We start from the raw sequence: 26,282 nt of genomic DNA on the forward strand, positions 1-26,282 counted from the left end.
ATGCTGTTTTTAATTGTTTATAAGACAATAACTCCTTTTATTTCGTTATTGAGCTATCTTAAAAATAGGAATAATAAATGTAATTTAATTATTATTGATTTTTCATGATTTTACAAGCTGGAAAATCTTTTTTCAACGTTGAGCCTCTAAATCATAGATTCTCAACCTTTTTAACGTTGCCACCCTCCTAAGGAGCAAAAAAAAAATTTCAACGGCCCCCTTTGTGAAAATCCAGTTATTTTGAGCAAGGGAGTGGTGGGGGTGCTGAATTATAAGAGGCAACATTTTTAAGCAATTTTTTTAGGAGTTAAATTTGCTTGGAGTTAAATTTAAAAAAAACTAATGTGCACGTTAACTCGATATTTTTCTCCCGATATTTTTCGACTCGCTGTCTATTTGTTATAATCAAAATAAATACAGTATTGAAAAAAAAAAGCAACAAAGAAACCTGTAGTTAAAAAGAGTAATTTATTCTTAATTAGATAATGAAAAAAACACCCAAAAAAATTTTTTTTACTCTAAAAATTATTATCAATGAAACAATCAAGTAACTATGTTAGTGGAATGATTGTGCTTGATGGTTCAGAGCCAGTTTCATAACATTCGGTTCAATATTTTTAGTGAGGTGAAGACGCAAGCTCCCTCGGGTATTTTTTTTTGTGTTTTTTTTTTATCCGTCACAGCACTACATCTTTGTTCGACAAGGTAGGAGGAAGACAATTTAAACTTTTTTGACGGCAGTCCATAGTCCAGACAAGTGGTGTTACCTTGAAGCCAAAATTCTGTGAGATAATCACTATTTCAATGTTTCGCACTTTGAAAGTTCGACTGATTCCTCCTGAATCTCTGCTGTTTCAATATTCAGAGAAAAATTCATAACCCATTGAGGGACTTTCAGGGACAAAACATCTTTATAACGGTCAGAAAAGTCCATGTATAAAGACTCATGGTGTTAGCAATAATCTTGTGTATCATCAGAGGGAATTTCACTATTCTTTTTAAGATCCGATAAGATTGGAAATTGGTTAAACCCATTCCGACCAAAATTTTGTTTCTACAAAATGATTTTTTAAAAAAGTCAGAAATAACTTATTTTGTAGTGATCAAATTGAGGCTTGTGACCTTAAAGTTGTAAATTAACACCATTAAATTTTGAAAATAAACCGATCATGTATACAACTTCTATATTACACTCTAGCAATCTGTCCTTCAGAACTATATTTCTGTCTTTGAGGAACTGAAGTACAAAGTCAACAAGATTCTAAAACCTATTGAGACAGGCGCCTTAAGAAAGCCAGCGAATCTCAGTGTGTAGTAGCAAGCGATTGAATTCATTGTTTGTATTTTTTTACACAGCTTACGAATAATCGATCGTTGAGAGCATTACTGCGAATTTTTTTCACAGCCGAGCTCGGCATATTGCAATGACTGATGCAAACGACAGCTGGGATTGGAATACTGTCTGAGAATCACGCAGCGAACAGCTAAAATATCTGGTACCTCCTTCTTCAAAAGGGCGATAAACCCACGATGTCGACCCACCATTGCAGGAGTTTCATCAGTGGCAACAGAGATAATATTCGCAAGAGGAATGTTTTTCTGTTTAAAATAATCTTTGGTAGTATTAAAAATAGATTCACATTTGCTTTCTACAATCAAGCTTCTTGCGAAAAGCATGCCTTGAATAATTTTTCTTTCTTTAACAAACCAGATGTACACCAGTAGTAAAACTTCATTACTTGGCAAGGTTGACTCATAAACTTGAGGGGAAAATACGTTGGATATCAAAAGTTTGCATAATGAAACTTCAATGTCTTCAACCATCTCATCATTTCGTCGCTGCACTTAATCATTGCTTAACGGGATATTGTTGATTACATTGGATGCAGCTGGATAGTGTAAAACTGTTTCTGAAACTTCCCTGACAGCCGGCAGTATCAACTCTTCGCCGATGGTATGAAAGATTACCAGATTTAGCAATTAATTTTGATGTATTATAAGAGGCTATCAAACTATCGTCGCATTTTTGGGATGAGGTTGCTAGTAAGCCTGAGAACGAAGGTGCCATCAGAAACTAGTGTTGGATGCTCGTGAAAAATGACATATCTTTATTTAGTTTGGGCGGATGAATTTTTTTCAAATTCTGCTGAAAACAGGAAGGTTTCATTGCTTCATTAGATAAAACTTTCTATCAAAGTAAGCACATGGGTAGTTGAGAGCTTAACGGTGATTGAACAAATCCAAACTTCAAGCACGTGACACTGTATTGACGACAATTCTTTTTGTCAGTTGGAGGCAGCAAACTACAAACGGCAAAAGAAAATAAACTGTTTTTCCAAATTAATAAATAACTTACGATAAAGAACTTATTCGCACACGTACCTAGCCAAATAAAAGTGAAATTGAATCGAAACTGGGAGGAAGGCTAAAAGGAAGCTAGTAAAAACCTTCATACGAAATATGGGACAAATCAAACATTCATACTGAAAGCACATGCATTTCAATTTTTGCCAAATGGCTCGTATGAGTCAAAGGCAAAAACTACTGCTTCATGCGTTGCGCTGGTCTGAATTCAAGAATATAAATCACATAAGTTCGTTTTATTGCTGGTACAAATGGTGAATCAGATAATCTTAATTTCATATATTGTTCTAATCTTCCTTTTATCATTAATTTTAGATTAATTTTATAAATTAAATCAATAGTAATTTAATAATTTTATTTGGGATCTTAAAAATTAAATTTGAATGACAAAACAGGCTCGAATGACAAAACAGGCTCAGCTCCCCCCTAACGCCCAAAACATATCCACCGCCCCCTACTGCCCAAAACAAGTTCACTGCCTCTCAGCATACTCCTACCGCCCCCGTTGAGAAACAATGCTCTAAATTATTATTTAATTACTGTAGCTTCATGCCCTTATTCAAAATTTAATATTTCATATAATTTTGCAATTTTTGTTTGTGATTTGTGAAAAATAGTTCACCTTGTTCATTTTAAGGAAACGAAAAAATAATCCATGCGAAACCAGGGAAGGCAAAAAATAGCGTAAAATAAATTGCCTCTATTGATTTTATTGATAAAAATGAAAAAAAAAAATAGGTTTAGTGATTTAATCTAATTTTTAATGCAACAATTATTAAAAAAAAATTTTTTTAAATCATTTTCATCAAAATTAAAAAGATATGAAGTATATAGACTACTAAAAGTGTTTCTACTTTTTCTTAGAATTTCTAAACTTAAATATTCATAAAAACAACCCTTTTAAAGCAATGTTTTTAAAAATAATAGCTGTTTGAGTTAAAGATATCATTTTACTGTCGATTACTGGTAATCAATTGCAAGGGTTATATGTGCGGTTTCGTGCAAATTATAAAATATATTTACTTATAATTTGAAAAAATTTACTAAAGAAAGGTATGCCCTGTATAACATTTTGACATTTGAAGATCAATCTAAATTAGAAATCACTCAAGAAAAGATTTTATATTATACTACATAGAAGATTTTTTCAAGTAATTATTACTCATAAAGGAAGTAAGTGTATAACTATGCTAAAAAAAATAGACGAAACACCTTGAATAACTTTTGATCTAATGATCGGATTTATACACATTAGTACTCAATCTTAATTTTTTAAGGGGGTGGACCTCAAATATGCTTAGGGCAGGCGATGGTTTAAGTAACGAAATCAGAGACAAACACGTACTTTCTCCGAATAAACTTGATTTTTTTTCAACGGATTTGGATTCCTTACCTTCAAACTATGGTAAGGCGAGCGGACAAAAGTCAGAACCTCTTAATGGTAATTTCTCTTTTTGTGTAGATCTCGAGAACTTTTTAAGTAAATTAAAACATTTTGCACGCAATTATAAAAAAGCAAATAATAACTTTATTAATAATAATGTCCAAGCAAATAATAACTTTTAGTAATTATTTATTATTTTATTTAATAATGATATTTTATTTACTAATGACCGAAAAAATTTTGAATTGTAACGTATGCAAATTTTTACATCATTTTAAATAATGTAATTTTTAATGACTAAATACAAAATTTAAACAAAATCTGTCGAATAGTTCCCGAGAAATTGAACTTAAAGTTAGTCAGATTCTTAAATTTCGATTTCTCGGGAACTATAAGACTAATTTTGTTCAAATTTTGTATTTTGCCATAAAAAATTACATTACTTAAAATGATGTACGAGTTTTTACCTTTACAATTCAAAATTTTTTCGACCATTAATAAAAAAGAAAAAGAAATAATAATTTAAAATTACTTTTTAATGGAATTATCTATGGGGAAACGAATTTTATAATTGCTTGCAAAAATGTTTTATTTCACTAAAAAAAATTCTCGAGGTGTGGTGAAATTCGTAAAAAGCAAAATCAACGATAAGGGGTCTAAGCTTTCGACCCCTCTCCTGACCAAACTATTGGGACCATATTTCCCAGATTGCGCTAAATCCTATATTTTGGGGGGTTAAGGGGTTATTAAGGGGTTTGGGGGTTAAGGGGTTATATATATATATATATAAATTAATTAATTAATGACAACTAATCTCCCCATTTCCAGTACTTCTGCCAAATAAGAGAAATAATAATCTTATCTCTAACGGAATTTTTATTGCTTTCTCAGTTTAGGATGACAGAGCTTTGGTACGCTTATAAAACTCTTTGACCACAAATACATTTAAACCAAAAAATACATTATAATTATCATTTATAATTTTCTGAACAATATTGTCTGACAATTTTTATATGCTAGCCAGTTAATTTTCTATTCCAAAGATCAAAATTTAAAACAAATCCATAGTAAAGTTTAAAGAAAATTTTAATTACTGTACACATTATTTGCTGTTATTATTATAAATTTCTTAAGCGATAAAAGAAGCAGAGTGTAGGTTTGAATTTTAATTAGATAGATGAAAAGAATTTCAATTTACAACATATTTGAACGTTTTTTTCTGTCCTTTAGATTAAATAGTGTGACTCTGTATCAATAAAATGTGCTTGATTCATTTACCAAAACCAAAATTGTTCATCACGTAATACTACGAAAAGTCAATGATGTTAGAATGAATTTTCCGATATTCCGCTTCTTAATGCATCTCAAGATTCAAAATTTCGGTAAGGTAGCTAAGGCTTTTGTCACCAAAGTTGCAATCTTAAATGATCGCCCCGTTTGACGATTTCACTTTTAATGAGAGTAATTTTCCGTTTTATGTAAGTTGCTATAGTGTGCGCAATACTGAAATACTGCGTGCCAAGCTGAAATGTGAATTTTTGGGAAAAATAGAAAGTGATAGAAAAAAGAAATTATTATAAATTTGTTAATTCCAGTCAAAAACATACAAGAAACACGGACACATGTGTTTCTTTTTACCTAAAGGACATTTTACACGTTGTACAATGTAATAAAGATTATAAGACAATCAAAAACAAATAGCAGTACCTCACCTCCAAGAACCCTCGTTGTACTGTCTGCGTACTTGTACAGCATTTCTATTGGTTTGATTTGTGAGAGGTATATCTTTTTGATTTCCTTGAAGATACTTTGGGCGAGCTTTTCTTCTTCATTATCGTATTCGGTTGCAATCTCATCAAAACCCAATATCACATCAATGTGGTCTCTACTCCTGTATGTGATCCCAGAGGTTGATTCATCCTCTTCCTCGTAAATATTCTCGATCGTGTCGTCGTTTTCATCGTTTATTTCAAGTTCTAGAAACAAAAATAATAAAGAAATAGCTAATAAATGAAAATCATACTCGGTTACAAATTTTGTCAAAATATTGTTCAATTTGCTTTAACCTGATAATGGCGCTGAGTTGAAAAATTTTATCGTATACAGGAGAATAAAAACTTCATAATAAAAATCGACTCGAACGCAGAGCTCATTCTATGTGTTTAATTCAGTTTTGAGTTACAACGACTTCCAAACTTAAAATTTATTAATCAGTTTCAAAATCATGCTGCAAACAGCTAATGCTGTAAACAGATCATGTGCTGTCATTGATAAATAATTCTGCTAAATGCCATCTATATAGTCCATTTCGCACGCCAATTAGAGAAGACAGAGTCGCCAACAGACGGATCTGATGCCATTTACAAGGGAATGGACACTCATATGAAAGAAATAAGACTCAAGAGCATCAAAATGAGCAGATATGTCAGGAATAAAAATAATTTTCGCGTCATTGAAGTTAGATTTATGCCAAACAGCCCAATAATATGCGGCGACAAATGGTTTATTAAACTCTTGACGACGGACAAATTTTTTGAGTTCCATTAATTTCTTTGTTTTTTTCATTTCATATTATCATATTTATGTATATATTTCGCATAATTAATTATACGATACTATGGCTAAACTAGAACGGAAAAATGATTCTATTGAGCACCTTAGGAAATTGTAAGGTAGTATCAAATTTAAGCCGTATTATGGTTCAAGATATCATCCAAATGGTTAAACATTGAGCAAACTTTTTCTCAATTGGAGTTCTTGAAAATAAATTAATTTGAAATGTTTACAAAAATTGTGATGGAAAGGGATTTTTAATTAAAAAAAAAGAGCTTAATTTCCCAAAATTTTGATACTCAGTGTTCCATATTGAATTCCCTTAATACCGTTATTAGTCTTTTCAAAAATTGAAATATAACAGGTATTCATATTTTTTTTAACGGCTGGCTTTGAACTTTTCATTCCTCACTATGGAAGGTGCCGGAAGTGTTGCTCATTTTGGTTCCCTGGTGAGCATCTTGTGACCAAAGTCACGGAGGCAAGCAACATTATCCTCGCCACACTACCACAGATACACGTTCATAGAGTGAACCACAATCACACATAACACACAACAGAGGACAACACACAGAGAGAAACATCCATGCCGTGAGCGGGGTTCGAACCCCGGCCATTGGCTTCGAAGTCAGGCTCGCTAACGGATCTGCCACCTGGCCGGCGGTATTCATAGTAGGGATCATAAACTAATATTTAAGAGAGGAAAATCGAATGCGCTAATAAAATATAACGAATCACTATTGAGGAAAGTATGACTAAAACATCAAACATATTTGATTGTTTGAGGCATCAGAGGAATTGAAGGATAATTATTAGAATCGTCTTCAAGTTTCGTAGGACAATCAAACTGGTTGTAATGTTTTCAATCCCTATTTTCACCTCCCATGAATAAATAGTAAGTATTTCAAAAAGTTTTATGTTACATTCACACAGTATTGCAATCTATTTTAAATTTTAAGTCTTTAAAATAACGCCAAATTAAATTAATTTATTTTTTATTTTGTAATCGTTCGTTATAGTTTTTGAACCAAGGAATTTATTTTAAAAGAAATTGAAAATACAGATAGAGAAATTTAATATTATGGCAGGAAATGTATAAGTTGAATAAGTGATTTTAAAAATGCATTAATTTCGAGTTGTTCTAAGTCTTTAACAAATGAAGCGTGTCATATTTAATTAAATAGCTCGGCTTTCATCAAACGAGAAATGCTTTTAATACGAAAGTTTTAATTGATTATTTGTAAAATCAGAAGCCTTTATTTGTTTCACGTAAGGTGAGAGTTCCAGTAATGGTCTTAGTAAAGTTTGAAAAATTTTTTAACTGTTTTTTTAAAGAAAAGAAAAAAATTTAAAAAATTTTTTTTAATGTCTTTAGACTTACACAACGTTAATTATTTTTTTTTTTAATTTCTCACTTAAATAATTTTACTGATCCACAAGAACTGATTTTCAATTCTCTACTTATAGAGGTCCTTACTAAAACTTTCATAAAGCAGGGATATCCATCATTTTATGTTCTACAATTAGATGTTTTACTGCACTTTTGCTTATATTATCAAATTTTTGTGTAAAATACATGAAATAATACCAAATATTTCTTTCCATTATCCAAACTTGGGTTTAAAACAGCACTTTTAATTAAAAATGAAATAATTTGCAAAATTGTTATTGCAAGTAGCAAGAAAAAAGTGCAGTATTCAAGAAAAAAAAATTATGATGTTAAAATAAATTTCATTTGAGAATATCAATATAAATATCATTAGCGATGACGTAAGTAGTCATTATGAGATGAGATAAGATTTTACAAAACTATTTTATTATGAATGAAAAACGACAACAGAAACAGTGTTTGAAATTTTGGACCATGGTTTACAATTACGAAAGCGACAACAGAAGCGTTGCCAGAAATTTTGGATCAAGATTCACAATTATAAAAGTGATATAAAAATTTTTTAGAAGTTTTGGACCATGGTTCATAATTACGAAAGCGATAAGCGAAACATTGTTAAAAATTTTGGATCATGGTTCTCCATTACAACAGAAACAACAGAAACGAAAGCTACAACAGAAACATTGTAAGAAATTTTGGATCATGTTGAACCATAAGATTGTTCAAATTCGCTGCAACTTTAACTCGGTGCTAAGTTGATCCTCACAAATCAATTAACTCTAATTTTAATTACATGATGCTATGGTTCATCTTGAACTGAAACAAGGCACAACTTAACACCTTATTAAGGTTGCGACAAATTTGCACGGTATTGTGGTTCAAGGTACCGATATTGTGGTTCAATATTGAGTCAATTTTTCTGTGGATGAAAGAGTATTAAAAATTGAAACAAAGTACATCGATTTAAAATAAAACAAACAAGCATTAAAGCAGAATTTCAAGAAATAAATAAAAAATAATCCCAAAGCAGGCAACTGAAATAGTAAATAAAGTTAACCAACTTGAAAAGAGCACAAAATAATGCCATATAAGCAGGCATAACAATCATAGCTAGAATTCTAGGCATGGCATGGAGTATTCTTCTGTTAAAATCATTCAACATTGTAGTTCAGTCACTGACCTAGATTTCTGAGAGTCATTTCCTGTTTAGAATTATTCTAATAATTTAGTTAATTGCTTTTCTAGTATCCCATTCTCTCCAAATATTTGGAAATCTATTATCCTTTAAACTTCTTCATCTTGCAGTGCTATTGATTCCCTCCCTACCTTGACATCGATCCTCCTCCTTTTGCTTGATTATCAAATTTGATCTTGCTCCCCAACCCTATTGGTCGACCCCTTTTTGCCTTTGTAGTTTTCTTCATTCTGTGTTTTAACACTGAAGAAGAGTCTTCATTATAGAACCGAAGCTGCAGGTATGCCTGTTTATATGACATTATTTGCAACCTTTCCAGGTTGTTAAGTTTTATTCATATCTAGCACAAAGTTAACCCTTTCATCCCTTGGAAACTAAAGTTGTATTTCTCAATCTTGTGGGATGGTAAATGAGCAAGTAGCATACAATGAAGATCTCACACTAGTCATAAAGTGGATTATTTGAATGGCTAATTCATATTGTTTGCCATATGTCATAACAGGAGCTCCCACCTTAATAAAGCTTGTGTTATAAAACGTTTCAATTCTAATGGAGCAAGATGAACTACTCAGCTCTAAACACACACACATAAATGTGCTATAAACTTTATTTTGAACCGTACCTGAGTCTTCTGCATCAAAATCTTGGGATTCTTCGTCATCTTTTAGAAGTGATGCGTTGACATTTTTTTCTTCAGTTTTCGTGGCTTGGGGTTGCTCAAGGGGTGGTTTTTCATCATGAAATTCCGATGCCATTCCAGTTGAAGCACGATCGGCCTCTCCTATAACCTTGGAGAAGCAAAATGAAAACAAAACAAATATATCCCTTTCGAATGTTTTGAAAAATTTATTCGATGATATTTTATTTTTTTAATAAACAAGTAGGAGAGAATGTTTTCATAAAATTATATAATGGCAAGATTTATTTACAATCTTTCACTTTTTATAAATAACTAAATTGTTTCTTTCATAAATATTATTTCAAATTTTTCAATTAACATTTGAGTAAAAATAACTTCAATTAATGCTATATAGTATACGAAAGATACATTTTATAGATTTTTATCAGTTTAATTGCCTTTTTTTTACAGTGCTGAAGTTTATGTGACTATGTTTTTGTAATATGGTAAATTTACTCAATCAATATATGTATTTTGTTACGAGTAAATAACGGGTTGATGCTATTATTAAGAAAATGTGTTAAAATATTATCTAAAATATAAGAACTCATTATTGCAATGGAATACTTGTCAGAATTATACTTGGAAAATAATTCCTTAGAATTAAAATAGCTCGATATCTATGGTGTAAACAATATACACCAGCTGTCTGCGTGGAATTTTTGAACTCATTGCTGCAAAAGTTTTTTTTGGTATGGTAGGAATTCATAAAAATTGTTGGGTCGCCACTGTTCAAAATCTATAAAATGTATATTTCTTGTTAATTTTGACTCCATCCACTAGGAAAAGGAAACAACAACTTGGGTAAATTGTAATTATTTTAAAAGTTAGATTTATAAAGTTATGTAAAGCCCTGAGCTTACTTAAGAAATTTTGATACTAATCTCATTCAATATTTAATAAAAAAATGGTTTCCAACTCCAATTTAATGTAATATTTTTAAGCAGTAGTTTCATAAATAAATAGAAACATTTGAAATTAAAGATAATTTAAGTGTAAAATCGTATTTCAGTAAGTATAACTTTTCTAAATAAGCTTCTTATTAAGAAAATAGTGATTATTATTTAGTTGTCTCTGAATAGTTATCGTCCTTTTAATAAGATAGTTATGCCAAGTTTTGTGCTGAAATATTATCGAGATAAATATTATTGGATTAAAAAGATTATTAACGTTTGTTCAAAGAAAGTTCAATTTCCTAAAAAAAAATCGATGATTTTCAAAAAAATAAAATTTTTTTTTTCAATTATGCAAAAAGTTACAGAATTAAAATTGCAAAAAGTTGCTGAAGAAAATAGTCACATTCCATTCGTTAATTTTATTCATTATCTCATGTTATTGTTTAGGATTGCATTGGTATGATAAACACCCTGTCGCTATTTTTATTAGATTAATATAATGAATAGTCGAAAATGAAAGATTTGGCAAAAAACATGAATAAAATTAATTATATTTCTTTCTCAAGTCTTTCATTGTTTTAAACGTGTTTGTGTTTTTCAAGTAATTATATTAAATTTTAATATTACCTTATCACTTTCTATTTTTATCTCAATTTTTATTTCATCACTTTGGGAATCTTCAACTTCCTCATCGGGCTCTTCATCGTCATCACCATCATCATCCTCTTCTTCCTCTTCGATTTCCGTGTTATCTACTATTTCATTTGTTTCTGACTCTTCACTGATTTCAACTTTTTCGTTTTCCTCTTGAGTCTCTTCCTTTCTTTCGAGGTCATGTTCATTTTCGTCTTCTTCATCATCATCATCATCGTCGTCCTCTTCCTCTATGTTGTCAATATTATTACTTACATTTTTTGAATCACTTAAGTTAGAAACACTTTCTTTTTCACTGATTTCGTCTTCCTGATCATCTTCTTCCTCCTCTTCCTCATCTTCCTCATCATTTTCATCAATTTGTTCATCGTCCGCTTTATTTTCTTCTACCTCATTCTCATTACTTTCTTCATCTTCTGTATCCTCATCTACTTCGCTTGTTTCGTCATCCTCCTCATCTTCTTCATCTTCCTCTTCTACATTATTTGTTTCTTCATTTGATGAACTATCTTTACTGCTATTGTTTTGAGTTTCTGTTTCCAAAGAATCTTGTTCCTCTTCTTCATCATCATTGTCAGGTACGTCTTCATCCTCCTCATCCTCATCGCTGTTTTCGTTTTGTTCTTGTATTTCAGGAGCATCATCGTCGTTTTTTTGTTGTTGTATGTTATTATTTTGGTCTATGTGAGGATTATTTGGATCAGATGGTTCTGGTTGGTCCCAATATTGTTCTAATGCTTTTTCTATGTGAACACGGCATTCGGAAGCAGATGATGACTTGGTATCTTTGGAAGGGTCATCGGACTCCGCTAAATTAGTAGAAAATCTGAAATCAGTACATTCATCGTACTCTTAATCTAAAAATACAGCTATAAAGAAGTTTTCGAGGTAGTTACAGGTATGGGGAAATATGCCACATTTTTGACAAAGGGAAAGAGGTGGTCAAAATATTAGAAAATGTGTGACATTATTCATGAACTATCCCTGATTCATCTCGGCTGCCCCCTCTGAAACATTAAAATGCGAAAAAAATATTCCAGTCAGTAGATTTTCGATACGACATATAAATGGAATGTTAAAGTTTGATCTTCATAAGTTTCTTTTCATAATATGTAGAAATAGGATAAGAATATTTTATATTGATTAAGAGATAAATTTGCATTTTGCATACGTAATGTAAATATTTACTTGACAAGCTAGCAGAATTTTTGAAACGAAGTTTGTACTTCAAAGGATTTTTAAAGCATAGATGAAAATAAAATAACTACAGTATCAATTCGAGGAAAAACCATGATAGATCTGAATGCATGATAAAACTATAATCATTGTTAAGAACAAAATCAATTACATATAAATATATTTGTTCTAATTTTCGTTACAAAATGATTAAACCAGTACAGTTTAATTCATAATTTTCTTTCCTCGTATGTAATCTATGGAAAAAAACAATTACTTTTTCCTAATGAAAAAAAATTAAATGGTTCTCAATTTTCTGTTGTCTTTAAGGGTGTTCTTCTGAAATTAGTTGCGAAAAAAAATATTGTTTGATCGCTTAAAATTCAATTTAGGCCTTTAAATTTTGAATAATATACACTATTTTGATTAAAGAAATAAACTGTACTTTAAAACGGACATATATATCAAATATTAGAAAACTAGAGTTTTATTGGCCCATATTTAAAAAATAATTACTAAGTTCAGCAGATGATGCTTCTGGCAGATAAGCAGATAAGACAGTAGAACAATGTTTTCTACTACATGATAGTTAATATCAACTGAACAATTTTCACGATTGTCTGCTAATATTTTACTCATATTGTTCTACGCTGTTGCTACAAATTGTTGTTATTTGGAAAACAATTTTAGAGTAATAATTTAGCAGAGCCATATATTAACAAATTTTTAAATTTATTTTGAAATTCGCTAGGAATAAATATTCTGGCTTCCTAAGCAAAACGAAGCAAAACTGTTCATTTCTATCCCCTTTTAGTTGTCTTTGAGTTTTCAAATCTAAGTTTGAGCTGGACCACCCAGAACTTTAAACATAGCTGTGTTGGTTGAAAAAATAATTAATTTTCCAAAAATAAAGGAATGAAGATGTTTTAGTTAATTAAGTAATTTTTATCCAACTTTCTCAGAGTAAATTGATCAAAGAAATTTAAATACCTTAACTTAGATCCGATGTGGGGAACGTGTTAAATAACATTTTGAAGTACTCAAATAGTCAGATTTGAAAACATGTTATAGGCACCTTTAAACATAAATATATTCTTTATAATCCTTCAATTTTTTTTCTTAGTAAAATATGTTTCATAAACAGTTTTCTGATGTTTTTATAATTCCAAAGTTCAATTAACAAATTACTTTTCTATTCAACAAAGTTTGTGAATCATTTTTGAAGAAAAAAGGAAAAAACGTCGAGAAATGAGTAGATTTTGTGAAATAAATTAAGTAGTTTATGTAATTGATTTATAAAATGTTCATACCAAGAATAAATAAATAATAACGCAAAAATCGATGCAATGTTTTTAGTACTCCCCAGCCTATTATTCGTATGAAACCAGAAGTAGTTCTAATTTCACAAATTTTATGTAAGGTCTCCTAAATTAAATTGACGATTTTCAAAAATTTATAGCACGAAAGCAATTAAGGTTAAAGGTCATGAAACTTTCCTTCCGAAGTCCGATTCCTGATTTTAGTTCAAAATAGTACGTGTACTACAGATATAAAACGTGTTAATCAGAAGGAAATAAAAAAAAATTACGCCACAATTTTTCGAAATTTTTTTTATTAATGAAAACTCCAAAATTTTCGAAGTATCGATTTTCAGCCACTATCACATGCCTTAAAGTAACATGTTGTGACGTGATTTTTAATTATGTTTCTTTGAATTACAGGTTTCCTATTCAGAACGATATTTGTCAAAAAATTCTTGAATAAAACCAGGAACTCTGGGGAAAAAAACCTGTTCTCTGGCACACAAGTTTGTTGCAAGATTTTTTTTTTTACCTTAAGCGTTTTGCCGTTATAATTTTTTTAAAAAACCTCCAGTTTAATTTAGGATACTCTATCTATCTATTTCATATTTAATTTGTAATAAGCGATAAATTTTTTTCTTCTTCAATAAGAATGGAAAAAATATATTATTTAGTTATAAATGTATCTAAGTATATCTTAAGTTCCCAACGCCGGCATTTTTGCTCCTCCCTTTTATAGCAGTGAAGACTTATGAGGGTTGTTTGGGATTTCTAGAGGGTCGTTAACAAACTATAGATTCAATTAGTGTTGTGTGCTGTTACAACTTATTGATATTTTGATTTGGAATCTAAGGATTATTTACATTTCTAACCTTCCATATAACGTTTGTTATTAAGCTTTTGTTTTTATGCTATTTTATTTTATAATTTTATAACCGTCGTTGCATAACCGCCCCAATTTTTTTTTTTGGATTTACGACTACTAATGTTCAACTCCGTAGCCTTGCAATTTTGTACCCAATCCCGAAGACAAGGGAAGTCCTGGGTCAAGTATTGGGAGAAATTTGCCTTCGTGAAGGACTTTTTGATGGAACTAACCCAAGTTTGAGTCACATGGCGAGAGAAACCTTCCATGGTTAGCCTGATGGCAAGGGGACTCTAACCCATGATTCGTCGACCACTGAGGATATTTTACATCAGTACCGGATTCTGAATTCGTATCGACCAGCCAATGTTGAGATTCGAACCCGGTTCACCTCATTGGAAGGCGAACGCTCTATCCCCTGAGCCATCACTGCTCCGAAAAAAACTTATAACGAAGGTAAAAAAATTATAATATCTACTTAATTTTAACGCGAAACAGTGCCTTGATTTTTTTTTTTTTTTTGCCTTTGCGATTTCTCTAAATTTTGTGCAAAAAGCTGATATTCTTTGACTTGATTAAGCATGCAACTTAAAAAAAAATAATAAAATAAAAAAAATAATAAAATAAAAAAAATCAGAAATTTATTATTCGAGATTCCAAAAATAATTTAAATTTCTGTTCATTTTTTTTTTATCCTTTTAACTTTTTTTTAAAGATGTTTTGAATATATTTTTCGTTAACATATGTGATTTTTCTTTTGTTTAATAATTCAAAGGCTTGTTATCGAATCAACTTAGATTATCCTATTGTAAACTTAAATATAACTTTCCCGTTTTCGTTTTTGATTTGAAATATGTTCCATTCAGTATTTTCCGTACTAAGAAACACAGGACGATGGGGCGACCTAACATAACACTGATTATATTCAGAAATGATATAACTTATTTCTCATTTTTATAACATAACTAATTTAAACTGCAAAGCGATGTGTTGAATTTATTTTTATTTAAATAATTAAAAATTTCCCATATGAGTTATTTTCATCAAAACTAGTATAAAAAACATTACCAAACATTGGTCATTAGGTAAATTTTTCGATAACTTAAAGGTATAGTTTTCGAGGAGTCTAAAAACAAAAATCTTAAAAATCTTAAATTAAAATGGTTTATAAAATGTTCTATTATTAATTATTTCTTTTTATTATTTTTCTTTTTTAGAAAAAGGTATAAAAAGTTTTTTGATTTGCTAAGTGGGTGGTATTCCGAAAAGCACTATACTAATTCAGGTGTTTGCTAAAATTTTTAACGTTCCAAAAATGCTCAGCAAAAATTTTGAGGGGTTACATGGGTTTTAAATACTCAAAAATTCTGTTCTGTAAAATAATATTCTGTTTTCTCAGTATGTATTTCGTCTAACAGTACAGCATGCAAGGAATACATTTTCGGAGAATTAAGCCCAGGGGTATAAAACTCTACGAAAGAGAGCCCTTGAAAGGAAAAAAAGATAGTTGCGAATTCGGTGGACAAGATTTCTCAGAAATTAATGCAACGATCATATTGAAATTTTGCGTGTTTACTTCTAGTTAGAATTGTCTAGTGATTAAACAATTGAATTTTTTTTTAGCATAATTTACTTTATTTAGCAATACACGATCTAAATTTTATTGAAAATCGTATTTCATTTTACAGCTTAGCTTTACTTAAATTTCGAAGTGAGTATTTGATTTCAGCTTCTTTTTATATTTTTTAAATTTTTCTTTATTATTAGGGATTTTAAAAGGTAACAAAACATTATTTAATTACTGTTTAATTTTAGTTTTGTCAATTTTTGCAAATGTAACATTTCGTAAAAATTGAAATTAAAAGTTTAGTAAGAATAATACGATGTAGAGAAGGGACGAAACGCATATTTTTTATAATCATTTCTTTTACACTTGGTTATCAGATAGTTTTGCACTAAAGTATGAATTAGTTTTCACTATTCTCTGAAATTATCTCACTTTAAATTTTTGATGGCAATAGTTTTTCTCCATAGTATTCAGTTTTTTATTCTGATTTTTATCAAACAATAGATCTGAAATTATTACTTAAAATTTGGCATATATTCTTCTAATCTGTGAATAATTTTTAAATTTTATTGTTTAACTATCATTGCACCATTCACGTTTAAACCGACATATTATTGACAATAATTTAACCAAGAAATTGTGTAAAGAAAATATGGAAAATATATAAAAAAATGATCAACATTATGCCATGTAGTTTATCGTAGTAAAAATTTTATAGAACGAAAGAAATTTTTCAGACAATGGTATTTTGAGCTGCTCTAAAATTTCAAAAGGCTTAATATGCATTTTTGGAACATTTTTATGATCACGAGTAAATAACAGAGGAAGAAACTAAACTTAGCTCTAGGGACTACTTTAAGTGAATAATTTTTTTTTGTTGCATTATTTACGTGAATTTTTATTTTTGGAAGTTACTCCCTTCTTCCGTCAAACTATGGTCTTTCAGCTTAAGACAGGACATTCGCAACTGAGAGATAAGAATTTTGAATAAATACTTTTCCTATTACCTGAAACAAATGAATTCTTCAGGAAATGATTAAGCATTTTATTGTATTCAAATTTCACATTTGACTATAACTTTATTTCTTTAAAATTTTTGTAAACGGTCAAACATTTCGAGAAATATGCATCGACTCTAAAAAATGAAAATAAAAGCATTCAATGCTTTTTAAAAGCTATCCAATGATACTAAACTAAATTTTCAACCCCCAGCGGGCAGGTTGGGGCAACTTTGAAATCTTAATTGTGAGCCCCTATTTTTTATTGCCGAACCGGATTTCCCAGAAAAAAATAACTTTATGGCGCTTTAACAGAGAAAGTTTAAATAGGGTATACAATAGAGTATTAAAATAGGAAATAAACTGTTTAAAATGGTAGTATCTCGAGACCAGCCAGATTAAAAACATAAAAATAGAAATGTTTAAATTTTTTTTTTTAGAAAAAAAAATACCGAAACATTTTTTTCACTCTGATGAGTCTCGAGATGAGCCATTTTAAACAGTTTGACATATGTGAAGCAAAATACAAAACCTATAAGTCAAATAGTCATTTTTTTCCTGTAGAATTCGAATCTGCAATAAAAAATAGGGGGTTGATATTTAAAGATAGAATGGGGGTGGAATATTGGTCTCGGTATCTCTGGATAACTTTAAAAAAATATTGAATACGTCTGCTTTCGCTTTTTAGATTCGATGTATATTTTTCGAGATATTTTACCGCTTCCAAACCTTTCTTTACACCCTGTTTAAAACTATTTGGTTGAAAAGATTGCTGGAGGTTATTTTGAAAACTTTAAATTTATTTGCCGCTTGAAAATTTCACTGAAAACTAATATTCTAAATTTTGAAATTTAACTGTATGACTAAAAAATATTATAAATCAAAGAACCCCATGGCGTCATATTTTCAAAAACTCCTTTTATTTTTGTACGAGAATAGGTACTACGAGAATAGGTACGGTAATGTATTACGAGAATAGGTACGTTTAAGAACATATTCTTAAAATTATAAGCTGAAGCTTGCACAGGATATTTCGTGGCAACCGAATCAAATAATTATTTATAATATTTATCTTAAATGGAATTTTAGAAAAAAATATACAGTGAGTAAAAAAATAAACTGACCGCCTTGAATAGTTTCTGAAAAATCGAATTTTAAAAATGTTGTATATTTAAAATTCGATTTCTCAGGAACTATTCAACCGATTTCATTCAAATTTTGTATTTCGCGATGTAAAATTACATACTTTAAAGTAACTTAAAAATTGTATATGTTACAATTCAAAATTTTTCAGACTATTATTAAATAAAATAATAAAAAATAATAAATTTTTACTAAAACAATAGAAAATAATGAATATTTAATAAAGGTTATTTTTTGCATGGAATTACCTTTGGATAAACAAATTTTATAATTGTGTGAAAAATTTATTCAAATCACTTAAAAAGGTCTCGAAATATGGTAAAATATGCAAAAAGTAAAAATATTATTAAAGGATCAAAACTTAAGAACGCCCTCCTGACCTAACTATGGGGACCATATTGCTCAGATATCGGCTGACCCATGAATTTTAGAGGTCAGAAATCCGAGTCCGTTGAAAAAATATGTATGTTTATTCAGAGGAAGTACGTTTTTGTGTCTGATTTCGTAATTTAAAATATCGTCTGCGTTAAATAATTAGCATATTTAAGACCACCCTTTTGAATCATTAAGATTGACTCCTAAAACGCGAAGATCAGATCATTAGATCAAAAGTTACTCAAGGTGGTTCGTTTTTTTTATTATTTATTTTTATTTTTATTTTTTTAGGCGGAACTGTGCATAATTAAGGGTAATTTCTAAGCTAGGAAAAAAAACAAGAAACTGTATTTCAATCCAGTGAATCAATATTGTGGCACTCTGGATTATAAGCATAAAATCTATGGAAGGATTGGACAAAATTATGAAAATGCTTCTGTATTAACTCATTTTTTCATATTTCTCAAGAAATACTCGAAATTTTTTTTTTTAATTTTAGAATATTTTAGGTCATGCGATTTTTCATACGCATCAAAAAAGTTTAAAGCTTTTAGAAGTTTGAGGGACCGCCAATAAATTGCGAACGCAAAGGAATGTTTTTGGACACTCTATGTCAAAAAATATAGTGACAAGCATGTTATTTGTATTAATTACTTGAAATGAAACTTTTGATTCCCAAACGTATTCTACGAATGCATAGTAATAAAAACATATGAATGTACCCGGGTGATTCTTTGGAAACATAACAATTCGGAAAAAAAAATTTATTCAAATTTAAGGTCTTCAAAACAATTTAATTTTTTTTTAATATGTATTTTTTTGGTTACATTTATCTTACAGACAGCAGTGTAGTTTATTGACATTTGCTCAAGAGAAAAAAATAAAATAGAAATTCACCAAATTTTGAATGACAGGAAAATGACATATTAGCTTAGAAGTTAAGAAAACAGTCATTTTAAGCTAATAATAAGTAACTCAACTTAAGAAACTCAAAAAGAAAAAGTTGAAAGTTAATTTTAACTTTTTATGTAAATAAATTCCAAAAATAGTTATTGTGAACAATTTGAACGTACCGTTCCTTCTCGGCTTCTCGTTTTTTTCTCAGTTTATTTTTCATTGAATGTTTTTAGGCCCCATGTTTTAAAATAACCTAGTAAAATTATCTTACGATAATTCACAACTGAAATTTTTTATTATTTTATTTAAATTTAAAATACTTCAAATCATTTTATTTTACAATTTCATTACATTCTTTAATTTATGCACCCAAGTAGAGCTTAAAGACTATGACAGAAATAAATTGAACAGTGATGTTCTTAGCTTATCCTTTATATTTTAACCAGCTGCGTTTTGAAAAAAAAAGACAAATACTAAAACCTTTGCGCTAGATGGACCATTAATTGTTTAAATTAATTATTTTATACACTGTAGAAAGAATCAAAAATGTTTTTGTTGTTGATATGTAAAGAATAAAATTGCGTATCATTAAACAAAAAAATAACTTTGATTACATACAAGCATATTACAATCTTACATGAACTGGGTGTTTACATTATACTGGGTGTCCTCTTTACATTATATTGTTTAAAAAATTTTCTGGTAACTGGCATTCATAAATGACAGCAAGGATAATGACAATTTGCCTTTTTACAGCATTTAACTTTACTTTAATTAAGCATTTCTGCCTAAAACGTTTACTTTCCGCAGAAAACAACAGGATTTCCTGAAATAACTGTTGTAAATCTATGTAGTTTATGTTATTAATGATTTCAAGAAAAGGACAGCATAAAAAACTACTCACCTTGTAAAATTTTTTGAAATAGATTTTGAACTAGAAAGTTGGTTCTGAATTCCTGAAATAAAACATGTTCTGATAGGATGGTATTCTAATCAATCTCTTAACCTAAGATATTGATTGCTGGAGCTATTTATTTTGATTATAAATTACTGAAAAAAAGTGGCCAGGAAAATGACTGATTTTCATGTGACAAACAAATTATTAACAGAAAAAATTTTTTTCAACAAAGTTTTTGTAAATAATACCCTCTGCATATGTTCTAGAGATGCTTACAGCGGTTGAGATTAAAAGAATTAGATATTGAAAAATGTATGGGAAGTTTTGAAGAGAGTTATTATTTGAAATATTGTTCGTGACATACCAGGAAAATGACATTTTAAAATTCAGTTAAATTTTTTAACCATACAAAAGAGTCAATGCTAATGCAAAGTCATTTTAAAATGCTAACAGCAATGCTATTTATAAATATTTTTTAAAAAAAAGTTCTCTTAGTAGTATAGTATTAGATCTTGGAACGAAAGAGTGTCAATTGTCGTATTTCGTGAGAATCACCCCCTTATTAAACTGACAAGGGAAATGACGTTATTAATAGATCTATATCAACACTTTTAGACAGGTTTGGATATTTGACATTTTCGATTTTCTTGAAATATTCAGGATATGATGTTTTTTATGTAAAACTATTAGACACGTATTAGATGCTTTATGTACAACTATTAGACACATATTTTTTTCATTTTTGTGAGAAAAAAATGTTTTCTCTAAATTTTGGAGAGTTAAAACTGAAGATCCTTCGGAATAATGAGATGAAAAAACATCGATTTACAAGGAGCAATATATTTTTTTCCAAACAAATGAATCACGGCACTGACCAGTTATGTTCTACTGCAATCCCCCTAACTATTAAATAAATACTTTCAACATATCAAAGGTCATTAAAAAATCTTCGAAACGGGCTATTTTCTAGGATTTTGACAGCCAAAATCTACTAGTAACCAACATTTAACCACAAAGGTATATATTGCTGAGAATACATACCAATGAGTAATAACTTAAATAAACATATGTGTGGTATACATTTAGCGTGACCTTAAAATTGACTTTAAAGTAGCAAGAAACTGACATTTTCCACAAATTCCAAGTTCATTTTTTACGTACTTCTCATCTTACGTACTTAGTTTCTGACGTACTTACGTATTTACAGAAATACATAACCTTGTGTTGATACTGTTCAACTGTTTGTACAAGTAGATTTTAACGGAGAAGAATAATAGAAAATAGGCATTTTTTTCCAAAGATTTTTGATTGATCTTTGACCTTTGATGTAAAGGCTCACTGAAAATATTTATATCCTAATAGTTAGTGTGAGCTTAGTATAATATAAAATATAGGTCAATGTCGTGATTAACTCGCATCACAAAAAGTATAGTCACTTGTAAAGTGATGTGTTTTTTTCACATTTTCAGAGGATTTGCAGTTTCGACCCCCAAAGCTTTGAGAAAAAAGTTTTTTTCGAAAAAATAAAGTATGTTTCCAATAGTTTTACATTTAAGAATATATCCTGAAAATTTCAGCAAAATCAAAAATGTCAAGTATCCAATATTTCCTGACTCTTAAGAAAAACTGGCTTTTAAGTATAAATCAGGAGTATTAAGGGATTTATCAAAGACATATTAAGTATTATTAACGACGAGTTATTAAGCAGAAATAAGCATTGATGCAGTTGTTTTACATCGCTTATTGGTTATTTCGCACAAATAAGCGGTAGATGATTCAGTAAATGCAGAGCACTTTTTTTAACAACGATAAATATTTAGTATTATTGATCGGCAAATGCCAGTCCTTCAACATTCTTACTTCCTTCAGTGCAAAACAAAGCAACCAATATTCAACTGCGGCTTATATTCTTATTAAATCATTGCCTGTCTCCTCGAACAAGTTGCCTCGTTTTAATTTCTGCATCACCCCTTTCTGCATTTCGGTGTTTTCATCAAAATTTGATATTCCTGATTAGTATTTTACGATCCTTGTTTTTAATCCCATTCTCACATGAAAACAGTAATTTGCATAAGAGTCAGAAGTAACAAAGGTTTTACAGAAATATTTAGGAATATTTCTTTAAACAAAAATTTTAAAATACTTATGATTGTAAACACAAAAAATATTTTGATAAAATAAGAGTGTCGCGTAACTTGAATTAGACATATAGAGATGATTTAAAATCTTAAAATATTTATTAAGACTCAATTAATAAGCAAATAATGCAGAAAAACTGAAATATTTTTATTGAAAAATTCACTTAAATATTTTGATACCTGGATAAAGAGCAATAATTTTTGTTTAAATTTTAACAAACTTCAAACATTTTTTTCTCATGATATAGTCTAATTCCACAGCCTTTTTTCTTTCTAAAAAGGTTTTGTTTTATAGGATTGGAATAATAATGCGTGATAACTCTTATCAGTTTTACAGCTTTTTTCCTTAAAAAAAAAAAGAGAAATCATCTAGTAATTTCGGATACTACTGTACGTTATTTAATGTTCAGATTTTTCAAATTTTTCGCTTATTTTTATTAAAACTTACAAAAAATCGTTTTGAATGAAGCTGAAATTTTTTTAAACTTTAATTCGCAAAAACAAAAAAAAAGTAAAAGGTAAAAAAAAAGTTTTTTTTTTTTAAAAAAAAAAGGTAAAAGGTAAAAAAAAGGTGTTTTTTTTTAAAAAAAAAGGTAAAAGGTAAAAAAAAGGTAAAATATTAAATTTCCATTTCATTAATGCAGATGTTTTTTTTAAATGTTGGTATAGTTTTGTCAAAAACTCCATGGAAATATTAAAATACACGCGCTTTATTTCTTTGATTCTGATTGGATGACAGCATTGTATATAACATGTTTCTAAAAGTATGGTCAAAACTCTGAGAATATGATTAAATTTATCTTGGTTCTGGCTCTATGGGAGCAACAAAGATCAAAGTAATTTTTACGGATGTGCTTTGGTAATGGCTTTTGGTAAAATTAACAATAAAATATGGTTTTGTTATTATGATGTTTGGTAGTAAATGTTGTAAAATTTGGAAATTTTAGTCCTGATACCTTAGAACTTGGCGTAAGAACCATTCTTTCAGTTAAATTTACTTTTCAGTTTTATATTTTTACTAAATGTGTGGTAATAAGAACTATAATTTTAAAAACCAGAATTTCTGTTAAATCGTTACCACACGAATAAAACATTACGAAATGAGTGGTTTAAATACAGTATATTGTGGATTTAATACTCGATTTATACTTTTTTTTACCAGAAATTTCATTACCGCAAAAATACAATTTTACTAGATTTTTTTTTCTCCGTGTTTTGAACAAATGTTTGAATGAACATAGGGTACGGAGAAATAAATTCTGTTAAAATTATCGTATTGAATAGTAATAGTATTTCCGTTAAAAGAAAAATAATAATTCAGATTAAAAAAAAAGTGGATTATAAAACAAAAATATGCAGTATTTCAACCATTAATTTGGTAGTTTTTTCGTTCACATGGTAACGGTTTACCGGAATTTCTGGTTTTCGAAATTATAGTTCTTAGTACCAAACACTTAATATAAAATAACAAGCTTAAAACTAAATTTGACCGAATAAATAGTTTTTATGTCATGCTCTAAGCTAAAGGTATCATGATAAAATTACAAATTCTATTAAATATTATAAAATTATATTTTATTGTTAATTTCACCAGAATCTCTACGGTAAAAATTACCGAGCTTTTTGCTGTCCCAATAGAGCTAGGATCACGGTACATTTTACCATATTTGACCTCACCATTGACCTTACTTTTTTTCTTAGTGTGGAAATTGAATGTATTTTAAATAGTTAGTACTTGTATTTTGGGATTTTTGCTTAAAAGTCTCGTTATCTTATGAAAAGTACAAACATTAAATTAATTTTAAATTCATTGAATAATTTCTAAGAAAAATTTATTTGAAATAGTTTTTTTTTTCATATAGATGTGTAAATTTTTCTTATTAAGGTTTGATATAAATGTTTGTGATCTTTATTTTAATATTTGATCTTTACGAAACGAAGTTTGTCCCCAAATGTGTTGGATTATAAAGAGAATACCCTAACACTTTGAATGAAACTATAATTTTCGCTTACATGTAAGTATAGGCAGGTACCTGTTTTAATAAAAAATAGGTACCTGTTTTAATATTTAAGGGAAGTCGGAAGGGCATGTATCACCAATGCTAAAACTGACCTTTTCAATGTACCTTTTCTAAAAAACTACTCTTGATATCGCTTTGAATTTTTTTAGGATATTTGAGATTATATCAGTTGTTAGCTGGGATAATATTTTAGCATTAACAGGAATATTTTTTGAGTTATAAAAGAGTTTTGCTCAAAAATGATGAAATTTTCATTAAAAATATTTCAGTTTATAATTTTTCAAACAAAAAAAATCACAGTTATCACAGTGTATACATGTATATGTAAGTATTCCGTGAAAAAAAACTGAAGCAAAATCTTATTTAGATGCTGAGAAAAGGTACATCGAAGAAGGTGAGTTTTAGCATTATTGGTATATGCCCAACCGACTCCCGATAAGTAAAGTATCATATTTTTATAAAAAATTAGTTTCAACGGAAAGTAAGAGCGGCTTTAATGATTTGTCTAATCATCAGCACTAAGTTAACTTAATTAGCTAAAAATTTTCCAGATAAAATTTATTATTCAATTTTTATTCGTATGACCAGATACATCCAAAATTCCAGTTTACTGTCACCAGCGTTCGAAATTAATGTCTGCGATGTTTATAGTAATCTTTGCTATTCATTGCAACATTTTGCCTTTTGTTTTTAAATTCGAACTTAAATAAATTAAACGAAATTAAATATATAAATGAAACTTAAATAAGTTAAACGAAATCGATTTTTTTTTTGCAATATGATGTAACATTTATTTTCAGAACAAATATATGAATTTAGATGCAAAAAAGTTTTCTCTTAATGAAATAAAATTATCAAAAGTAATTTAAACATTTAAACATAAGTTAGTAAAATAATGTACTGCGTTAATTAACCATCCTGAATTTCTGCGTGTGTAGGGTGTTTTGCGATGATCATCCTAGAAAGATCATCTTAGAAATGATCATCCTAGCAATGATCATCCTACAAATGATCATCCTAGAAAAAATGAATCCAAGAAAGCTTACTCATAAATGGTCGAAAATAAATGTTTAAGTGAGAAAAAAAAAACTCTATCAAAATCAGGTAAATCACAATTGGTGAAAGTGGGCGAGCAGAGAGGAGTCGGATTAGAAACACTTCCCGATTTCAACCGGCAATTGAACTAGTTTTGATGCTTTGTACTCGTGCCTTCCTCAATAGTGATTGCCAGATTACAATATCGGTTTTGTGATTTTTTTCGCTTAAATACTGAGATAAATTGTAATTTTTTACTTTTTTTAAAGATGAGTGGTAAAATAAGATTGTTCAGGGTAAATTTTATGGAACACTCTGTATAATAAAAGCGGTAATTGAAACAGTTTTTTCTTCATAAAGTGTTTGTTCATTATTAATTCTTTCAAAAATGGAATACTAAAATACTAATTAGTAATCTAAAGCTACATACATTGCATTTATCATTTTTAATTTTTTAAGCACAAAAATAAGTATTACATTAAGACATAACTAAAAACTGAAACATTTCTGATGAAGTTGTATATAAATATACTCTCATAACTGGCTAATCATAAAATTCAACCTATGCACAAATTGATCGTAAAACTTATTCGATACATAAGCGTATCAATCAAAAATTCATTCATGCATATTAATTGTGTAATTGGAAAATAAATTACTTATCTAAATTTCTTATAAATGAATATTAATTTAAGGTTAGTTTAGATATTATATGTTGCAACCTATTTATTACTCTAAATTATATACTGTGTT

At 29.1% G+C, this 26,282-nt stretch overlaps 1 protein-coding gene across 1 annotated transcript in view; it reads right to left on the bottom strand.

Annotated features, from left to right (window-relative positions):
- Nucleotides 1-26,282, bottom strand: part of LOC107451012 (sarcalumenin) — a 42,512-nt gene that overhangs the window by 12,902 nt on the left and 3,328 nt on the right. The window contains exons 2-4 of the mRNA XM_016066964.4: nucleotides 11,089-11,924; nucleotides 9,509-9,674; nucleotides 5,461-5,724 (exon numbers count right to left, since the gene is read on the bottom strand). Coding sequence (XP_015922450.2) covers nucleotides 5,461-5,724; nucleotides 9,509-9,674; nucleotides 11,089-11,924 — 1,266 coding nt within the window. The remainder of the gene's footprint in view (nucleotides 1-5,460; nucleotides 5,725-9,508; nucleotides 9,675-11,088; nucleotides 11,925-26,282) is intronic.

The sequence above is a fragment of the Parasteatoda tepidariorum genome, chromosome 11, assembly GCF_982258835.1.
Source record: "Parasteatoda tepidariorum strain Cologne lab strain chromosome 11, Ptep-v5.0, whole genome shotgun sequence".
Taxonomy (NCBI): domain Eukaryota; kingdom Metazoa; phylum Arthropoda; class Arachnida; order Araneae; family Theridiidae; genus Parasteatoda; species Parasteatoda tepidariorum.